The 10,004-nt window shown below is 36.2% G+C and overlaps 1 protein-coding gene across 1 annotated transcript in view; it reads right to left on the bottom strand.

Annotated features, from left to right (window-relative positions):
* LOC125856991 (protein ILITYHIA) overlaps positions 1 to 9,656 on the bottom strand; it is a 41,254-nt gene extending 31,598 nt beyond the window's left edge. The window contains exons 1-11 of the mRNA XM_049536652.1: positions 9,347 to 9,656; positions 4,479 to 4,855; positions 4,259 to 4,390; positions 3,749 to 4,130; positions 3,517 to 3,663; positions 3,086 to 3,397; positions 2,844 to 2,917; positions 2,241 to 2,317; positions 2,076 to 2,112; positions 1,823 to 1,989; positions 13 to 196 (exon numbers count right to left, since the gene is read on the bottom strand). Of these exons, the coding sequence (XP_049392609.1) occupies positions 13 to 196; positions 1,823 to 1,989; positions 2,076 to 2,112; positions 2,241 to 2,317; positions 2,844 to 2,917; positions 3,086 to 3,397; positions 3,517 to 3,663; positions 3,749 to 4,130; positions 4,259 to 4,390; positions 4,479 to 4,855; positions 9,347 to 9,461 (2,004 nt within the window). The 5' untranslated portion in view covers positions 9,462 to 9,656. The remainder of the gene's footprint in view (positions 1 to 12; positions 197 to 1,822; positions 1,990 to 2,075; positions 2,113 to 2,240; positions 2,318 to 2,843; positions 2,918 to 3,085; positions 3,398 to 3,516; positions 3,664 to 3,748; positions 4,131 to 4,258; positions 4,391 to 4,478; positions 4,856 to 9,346) is intronic.
* Between the last annotated feature and the right edge of the window lie 348 nt (positions 9,657 to 10,004).

The raw sequence follows: 10,004 nt of genomic DNA, 5'->3' as shown, positions 1-10,004 counted from the left end.
GTAGTACATTACCCTCCACACAGAATTTCTTTTAGCTGTTCCAATTAGGCATGGATGGTGCGAGCAAAATACAACTTGCAAATACGCTCTTGGTGCAGCAGCCAAAGTAGCAGACGACATTATAATCAAAGCCTTGACCATAACCTCAACAGATGGAACAAATGGAACTTGAGCATCCACTAAAGTTTCAGTATCGCTGCAACAAACCATTGGTCCGATGTTTTTTGAATCAGAAGAGATATGAAAGTACTTGAACATGAAATAGTTAGATATATCATTACTAATTGAACTTTAATTCAGTTAATCCTAATAGATAACCTTTAAAGACCCAAAGAATAATTCCTAATCAGTATTTCAACAAGTAAATTGAGTAGAGGACAAAGGTTTATGTGAGCTTTAAGCACAAACCTCAATTACTGCATGCTTATATGCACAATAAAGGAACAAACTATATGATCCAAGAAAAGAATAAACATAGCACAGAACACTAATAGGATTAGGCAATCAAATGGAATATATAAAGTAAAACCATATAAATCAAGTGCAGAGATTTTAAGGAAATGCTGATGTTGGTATACTGGTTAAGAGAATGCTATTTCACCCAAGGTATTGGCCAAGTGGTAAGAAAGTAACATGTGATGTTCGGATCAGGTGCACATTATGGAATAGAACTCTGCCACAGACAAAAGCTTGATATTTAAAAGGAAAAAGGTACCAGTGCAGGCACATCATACTCCTACTTTCGATCAGTGTCCAACTGGCCATCAGAGATTTCTTGGTTATAAAAAAAAGTAATGAAGAGCAGAGAGTTAAAATTTTCTAAAAGTTCAGAGTTAGTGGACCTTGAATCCGAAACTAGCTTTCTTTTTCTTTTTTTTTTTGATGACGAGGGAAAGCCGTTACCCTTTGGGTGCGCACACAGTAAAACTCCCTCTCCTATGCAATAGCTAGCAAACCACATAGGAGAGGTAACCCACACTAGGCAAGCACGGTGCGACGAGCTCGACCCAGAAGGCAAACCCCTTGTTTTCGCTGGCAAGGGGTTTCGAACTTGAGACCTCCAACACGGAAGTCCCAAGCCCAAACCACTGGGCCACCCCGAAGGGTGAAACTAACTTTCTTATACCAAGAACTTTATGATTTCAGAACCTTATGCACTAATATATCCATCCATACTTTTTTTTCTTTGAGAAATTGTTACTATTGTATTCTTCTGCATTAAAGATATGTTGGGAGACCTCCAAAAGAGAGATAAAGAGGAAACAAAAGAAAGACTAGTTACAGTGCTCCTAGAAATTCTACAAGTTGATCTACTTCTTCTATACACTGTTCATTACACCAAAAATAAAAAGACATAATACAATTCCGCTTCACTTTCTGAACAGAACTGGACCTATCTTCAAAATACCTTCCATTTCATTCCTTCCACACTGGCCAGAAGGAATAATTCTCCACCCACTTCTTCTAACTCTTGCTCCCTCCCCCCCTCCCCCCAAAGCACATTTGAGTACTGCAGCATGACTTAGATATGTCACCTAAAATTTGATCCTGTTCCTAGCTAAGATCTATGCATCCTGGACCAAATCAGGTTATAAAATCCATATTACTTAAGAGTAATAGAACACCTAATCTCAATAACTTCTGTCTTTTTTCATGGCTGCAGTGCAAACAAGGTCCACTTCGAGACAAAATGGGTTCTTTTTTCTTTTTTTTGAGATGGTAGACAGAGTGGATTCTTCAAACTTAATTTTCTTTTAAATCCATTTGTCTAAAGGTTCAGGGTGGGGAATATTAAAGGCATAAGCATGTGTAGAAAGTTCACCTCATCTTTATTTGAATAACCTTTTCACCAACAACAGAGAGATAACTTGAAAACTCAACCATTAAAGTTTCAGACAACTGTGAGGTAGCAGAAAGTATCCTCCTCGTAGAATTATAAGCAGCTCTTCGGATATCCCAATTTGGATGGCATAGTAAAAAGAGTATGAACTGTGAAGGATTAAGATCCGGTTAGAAATAAGGACAAATTCATTAAAGGATGATGACACCCAATTAAATAAACCTTGCCAATTAACCTGCATTAACGTCTTGACTGCAAAAGTCTCCAATACCCTGTAGAAAAGGGACATTCAACTTCAATAATGATACTTCCTGGCAACAAATTAAATATATGCACAGATAGCAAACTGAGAGTGGAATCTTCATCATAGTAGGATTCCCATGTTCACCATAAAACTAACCTTTGTGAATGATCTACAAGCATCACCTCAAAAAGGTCATGACAAGCCAAACAGTCCTCGATTGATAATTTTGAGGCCTGGAAAGAGTATCGAACCATGTTGAGAGTGCATTAAAGAAATTGCAACACAAATTTAAGACTTTCTCATGCATCTTGTATCAAGATATAGGTCCTCGAAGAGAAGGGCATAGAATTATCTTGGCATTATACTTCATACACTGTTGAAAACTTCTTAAGATGTTTAGGAACTTAAACCACTCAAAATGTCAATAGGGGAAAACCAACATCCTGGACTGTCAGGTGATAAAATGTGAAAAAACAACACAAAAGTTTAAGACCTCCCACTAAGAAGAGTAGAGGTAAGGAAGAAGGTAAATGAAATTTGAAGAGATGAGGCCTATGAAAAGAGCATCAGCTTCAAAGCCGAGAGTATTACTTCTAATTGTTCAGACTAAAAGCATGCCAGGAAAAATTGTCAATTCACCGAGAATGTCGTCAACCACATATAAAGTTCCAACAGAGAGAATATCATCTTATGCTTCTTCTGTGCCAACTTCTAACAACAATCATTTAAAATGACCAAAAATTAGCTCAGAATATTCACCAGAGGAATTGTCACCACTGACGGCTCATTCTGTGATACCAATGACCAAATTTTCTCCTTTATTATAGTTTCATCTAACAACAGCAGCAAAGGCAAAATTAGAATGTGTGATAAGCAAAAATCCACATGAAAAGAAGTACCTGAATTGAATCACAGACTGCGAAAATTTAGGTAACCAAATTTTTGTCACTAGGTCAGTGACCATTATTCATGCACCACAAAACTGAAAAGTCATAATAAACCTGCTTTAACATCCACTGCAGCAAGTTTTGCCACACAGAGTAATGCATAGATGCCATCCAACCGTTGTGCTGCTTTCATGTAACCAGTTTTAACAAGTTGTATAAGAGCTGCCAGCAGAGGGGACATATGTGGAAGAGCATCAGCATTTTGGCACATTACTCGCAGGCAGCGAAGATGACCTCTTCTAAGTGCTTCCTTCTCTTTGAGGCCTGACGCAATGAGAGATATAACATCGGGCTGAACTGCATCAGCACATTTTGCAGTCCAAGTAGCCAAACAAGATAAACATGCAAGCTTGACCTCTTCATTACCTGGATAAACATAAAGAATAACCCATAGATCTGTAAGCTAAAGAAGACATTGCAGAAGAAGGAATTGTCAGAGAGAAGCTAGGCACACACATCAACGTAATAAAGATACCGAAACCTACCATCATCCTTGTAACAAGACAAAAGGAAATTACAAACAGTCTTTGACAAGCTGTTAAGGTGTTTTCCTTCTGGGGCATTTGACAATTCTCGCAGTGCATTTATCATGCCAACTCTCTGATAGGGAAATGTAAGCCTTCCTTCTGAACCTGTAAATATTCCAGGTCCAGTAAATTAGTTAGAAAAATGCCATATCAACCAGTCAAAAGGAAAATATAAAGTTAGAAACACAACCTCCAATAACCAATTTGACTGCATTAAACATCGCTTCTATAGCATCTGGACTGCTAGATTTTATGCTTAAGCACCTTACGATGGATACAGCAGCAATCCTTCTATCTTCATCTGCATGTCTCGCCTGTGACAATAACACTGAAAGAATCTCTACAGCATATTTACTCAAATCAAGTTTGGCAGATTGAAGAAGGATTCCAACTGATTCCAAGACAAGCTCCGGATTTCGTTTCAACATCTTGACAGATGAGGGAATGACAGTGTTCTTAAAATCTTCATGTGTCAAACGAGAAAATAATGGAACAAAAGCATCACTGAGGCCCTTTGGTGGCTTTTCTCTTGCATTTAGAACAGCTTTAACATACATCTCAAGAAAATTTTGCTGCAGACAGAAACAACGCAATATATGTAAATATAAAGCACAGAGGAGGCCTAGATGGATCCTAACATATTTGGCTTCAAGTGCCATAGCTTCTACATCCCAAGAGTTGCTTGAAAACCAATTCATACCTTCCATTGATCAAATAAAGGTGGATTTGCACTTGAAAATTCTAGCATCAAGAGTATAAACTCAGGACAATCCTTGTAAGTGATCCTTGAATCCCTTAGTTCATCCATGTAAGTTCTGTAAATATCTGGTGCCTGAAAACGGATCATATTATAAAGAAAATTAGGACCTCTAAAACCATGCTTCAATTAAGACCTGCATATTAGTCAGACGAGATGAAACCTTTGAAAACAAAAAGAACAAGCTTTTCTTGCAGGTCCGTCTAACATGGGACGATCCTTGCATACCAATATGCAAGACTGAGGCTTGCGCTTGTGCTAGTCGACACACTGCGTTCTTTGATACTGAGGGAAACTGGCTATTAGTTAGGAGAAGACAAGACCAACTTAAGAGTCTGTGGCACCCTATATAGGATTGGAATTTGAACTGTTTTTCCATGAATTGTACAAGGGTTCCAGCAAAAGCTTTCATAAAAAAGGTTTCACCCAATGCTTTGATAACCACATTATCCACTGCAGCCCTTGATCCTTGATCATCATAAATAAATGTTGTACTGAAAATTACTTCTACCAACAGGGAAGCAATTTCAGCGGTCATCTCTGTAGAATTCAAATCCAACAATGAGCTTGAAAACATAAGATTAAATTCTAACATTAGAAAGAGTAAATATGCATTCAATTTCTAATAGGAATACTTCACTAAAAAGTAATCTAGAAATGCACCATGAAAGACCACCTGTATATCACTGTTAATTTAAGACCACCTTTTTTTGCTTTTCATTCTCAAAAGAAAGTGGGTATATCACATAAGCAACATTGCACTATCTGTACCATATCCACATGTCAAAATCTGTGCAGTTAATGTCAACAATTTTTCTTTGTAGAGGAGTGACCTAACAACCCCTATACCCGTTTCACCTTATGGTACAGGAAAGACAAATATCACCAACACTCATTCATGTGTGATTTTACTCACTATTTTGAACATGTATCAATGGGAATTAGAAATGCATAGATAACGCTATCATGAAATGAAACAACAGAGAAGATTATGCTTTCAACCCAACCAACACCACCACCACCACCCCCAAAAAAAAAGAAAAAACTACAATGATGGTGCTAAAAGAGGTAAAGTAAGCAATTCTATCCTACGGCATCTGATTTGCCATAAGGGAGTCTCTCATTTCCTATGCTGTGATGATTTCTAGTTTATTGTGCTATCATAATGAAACTATCGAAATTGTTGTTTTTTTGACAAAGATGAAACTATTAAAGTTGTATGACCACTTCGTTGTTAGACAGCACATCTTTATTTACTTAATTATATTCTCAACACATCCTCACAGGCGGGGCCTGGTTCTTTCTTTTCATGTGATAAGCACATGGATATATTTTTTGATAATGGGCAGCAGTGACACTCGATACCAGGACCTCAGATTGCTTTGATACCATATTGAAGATGTATGATCATCTTATCTAAAAGTTCAAGTTATTTGAGAGACCAAACATTTTCCAACTTGCCCAATATATCACAAGGCATATCGTATCCTGATTCACTAATATGAACAAGGACCACTTAATTTGGGGGAAAAAATGATCTCCGTCATTTATATGCATTAGTCTTACGGTAGATAAGTCGGTACTGGTTATGCAAACCATAACCAGGAAAGGGTCTCATACCTTCAAAATGTCATGCAAAAGTTCTCAAAATTATCCTCTACAACAACATTCCCAGTGAAAAATTAACCTCTATAGCTAATCTTAAGTATATCACCAATAAAATCTGGAGACTGTGCACATCTTGTTTGATACTATAATGTAGAAAAACTGCAAGATTCACAAGCTTAGAATTGACAACGAAACCATAGCAACTAAGAGTTGATCGAGCAAGAAGAAAAAAAAAGAATTGATCAAGCTCTCCTTTAGCTGAAAGTTGCAGGTAAAAGACGGATTTCTTAGATTTGAATCATTTGATGGAGAATGCATGGTAAAGGAGTAAAGAGTGGTAAGATCACCCAGGAAGCTATCAATAGGTAGTGCACGTACAGGAAAGGGTCAAGGAGGAGGAGCAAGAAAAAGAGGCTAAAGAAAGGTCTATTATATTTTTAGAAGGATTCCCGGAGAATGAGCCCCTAAAGTTAGGTTTGCATAAAGCACCACGGAGATAGAACAATATCACCAAATCCAAGGAAATCAAATCTTTTTTTATAATTGAGAAATCCCAAGGGCTAGTCACGCATGGTCCAAACTTGCATATAATGAGCCCACCCCTTTATGCGTCTTCACTAAAATCATATTTTTGTATGTGCATGCTTCTATCCTATGGCATCTGCCTAACCTACAAATTACGTCCTATGCTCTTAATACTAGGCCAAAGCTCTGGCGGCAAGAAATTAAATTGTTCTATTACAAACTAGAATGAGAGCCTATTAGGAATAGCTTAAAGCTTATGGCTTATAAGACAAAAGCCATAAGTTAGAAATTTTGGTTTATTTTTTCTATTTTGTCTTAAAAACAAGTGCTTTAAAGCATTTTTTTAATCTTACTCAAACACTATAGAAGTGCTTAAAAGTTGTGTTGGCTTAAAAGCACATAAAATAAGAAAATCCAAACAAGCTCCAAGTCTATCACATTGTCACCGAACCTCTTTGTCTTTGATAATCAAAATTTCTCGACACTGCAAACCAAGATGGTACAAAAAAAATATACAATGTGAAGTTGTGGCTCAATTACAACCATCTTGTCAAGTCAACAATAACACTTCCGATACACCCGCAGGTTGCATCCCCATCTCCTCTCATATTAGAATATTTGTCACAGTTAATTTCCTCCATCACACTAACACGCACATACACAATCCCTCAAAACTCATTTGCTACTCCTAATGCAACATAAAGCTCAAACATTTAATTCATGGATTCACTTGTTCAAAAAGAAGATACACAAATCAACATGTCTCCAAGATCGCAAGACTAAAAATATACTGAATCCAACTGCAATTTGTAGCATATTTATCTCATAAATGTCAAATGCATGTCCAAGTTTTATTTTGATGAAGTGCCATATAAATGTTCATATTAGACAAAACAAATGCCCTTTTTAAGCACATCAATGCTTTCTAGTCATCCATTAATCACATCAATTTAGTAATGACTTTCTATGCCTCTCTAGGCACCTACAAAAGAAAATAGATGCTTAGTATATTCTTTTTTTTTATCACCAACTAGGGAAGTGCTCAACCTAACAAGGTCGCAACCAAAAGCAATATTTTCAACCAAAAACAGCTAATCAAACTTAGGCAATTGCGCACCTGCTCCTAATTCATTGAGAAACTCTTTTGTGAATTATTAAAACAATAAGAGTTGTACCGTCTAACTTCATTCAATTATGAAGCTAGGATTTTTTTAGCACCAAATTCAAAAATAATTTACATATTGATCATATTTTAGATTTTGTTGAACTGCATCATGGGTGCTCCAGCTAGTTATCCTAGATGTCAAAAGTTCAAGACTGGATTGAGGAATGCAAACTCATCTACGAAGATCCCATGAAGAACTTGTTCAGAACTATAAGGATGATTCAGTTATAATTCGATTTTTCCAGGAGAAATATGGAATGGATGCAGAAACAAAAAAGCTAGTTTCCTCAAGCATTCCCTTCTAATACACCTATAAGTTGAAAAATCTCCACAGGCTTTAACACACTTCCCCATAAAATTTCATGGCTTTTATTCATACCAAAATGCCATAATGGGGGCTGAAAAGGGAAACATGTTGATACTTAGCATTGTAGTACTATGGCGACATAACCATATCCCATACTCCTCTTCTGCAAAAAACTCCATAAACCATGGTCTACTTTCCAATTGTATCAACCAATATCTACCATAAAAGATAATGGTATAAACAATGATCAACTGATTGACCAGGATGAGCAAATAACCAATCAAACCATCAAACACACACCAAGCTGACATTGTTGCTCTTTTCTTCATTGATGGTTCTCAATCTTCTTGATTAATTAATGTGCCAAACAAAAAGCAACTTTCCCAAATACGGGTGCTTCCATCACACACCATTTGAATCCTTAGGGCCACAAGATAATAGCATGTTACAGAAAGCTGCTTGAGAATCTACATTAACTGTAGGAGATCTTGCCGTCAATCTTACTAAGAGAATGCAAATCTATTTTAACTAGTGTTTATATACTTCACAGTTAAATAACTTTTCAATCGTGGTCATAGGGAACAAAAGATAGAGACGTGCATTCAATGAAATGAGAACATTTCCTAACAGATTGTTGCAACCTTTTCTCAATGCAATCTTATATATGATCAGCTGTTCTTTGTAGGGATGGTCTAAGGCTTTCCAGAGTTGTATGCCTCTTGTCCAGATATCCCCATTCATTTGGTGAACAACAGAACTTTTATTCAACAAAAAAAAAGAAATATTAACTTTGATTAACTTTATTTTTTATGAAGTAGAATTAATCGATGGCATCAAGAAGATGCAAAAAGTTACAAAATCCAGGAAATATTAACTTAAATAAACTATAAAATTATCTTTGCACATTCGTGAGAAAATCATTTAATTTTCAACAGTTCAAACCATAAGCATAGCCTTACTATTCCATTTCCTTTAATATTTCTGTTCCAATGCGCTACTTGGGTATCCAGATAAGATAACTAAAGAAAATGACAACCTGTGATCTATTTCTCTTATATGGGTGCACGGATATAAGAACATTTTCTGGATTATTTTCCAGTGTTCAAATGTGTACAAAGTGACTTGAGTTAGTCAAGGTGTAATTTAGACTGAAAGACAATATTTTGATGATACTACTTATTAGTTGAAGCAAAGTGCTACAAAGTAAGAGTGTAGAGTGTATATCTGTAAAGGAAAAGTAATCTGCTCCTTTTGAATGCAAAATGTTTTCCCCACAAAGTATCAACATGGAAAATACTTCGCCAAAATACATGTTTACCGTCGTACCAAACAGACCATACCTCCAAAAAAAGAATTCAAACAATAGCCAACTTGGATGGGAAAACAACAACATGCATATTATAAACCATAAGAGAAAAATGCTGACCAGAATTACTGAGAATTGAAGGAATCTCATTGCGAAAAATCTGAATTCGGCGTTTGGTCGATGATGTTGCGACTGATGAACTAATGGAAGTTAGTGACTCCACTGGACTTGCCATTTGAAGCGAACGCTGATTTCAAGATTTGACTCAGAAGTGACTCAGTAGCCTCTCGCTCCGGAGATTCCAAAAACGGCGGAGAGGGAAGTAATGGCGACTCCACTGTGAAGGAAAATGAAGAGAGAAGCTATAAAAGATGAGATTTTAGGGTTTCAGATGGCTGCAGCAACAAGGCTGCAAAGTGTAGTTAATTGAGAAGAGACCACCAAGCAGGAGGGCATTTCAAGTGTTGTCCCTTTTTTTTTTTAACTTTTGTCTCTTTTTTTTTTTACCTATTGGCTCTTGGTAATTTTATTGAAACTAGTATACCTGTCCGCGCATTGCGCGGATAATATAAAGAATTATTAATCATATATATATAATAATGACCTATTTCAATATATATCATTTCTCATTTTTTTAATCAAAAACTTTTTTTGTTATCTATTTCTTAAACGCAATATAATTAAATCTCCATGAAATTGAAGAAGAAATCATTTGATAACTTGTACAATATACTTGCTTTTGTTTATTACTACATTATTATTAACTACTTAATATCAT

This window comes from Solanum stenotomum, chromosome 2 (assembly GCF_019186545.1).
Source record: "Solanum stenotomum isolate F172 chromosome 2, ASM1918654v1, whole genome shotgun sequence".
Taxonomy (NCBI): domain Eukaryota; kingdom Viridiplantae; phylum Streptophyta; class Magnoliopsida; order Solanales; family Solanaceae; genus Solanum; species Solanum stenotomum.
The sequence above is the reverse complement of the archived record's forward strand: the minus strand, read 5'-3'. Positions and strand labels throughout refer to the sequence as shown.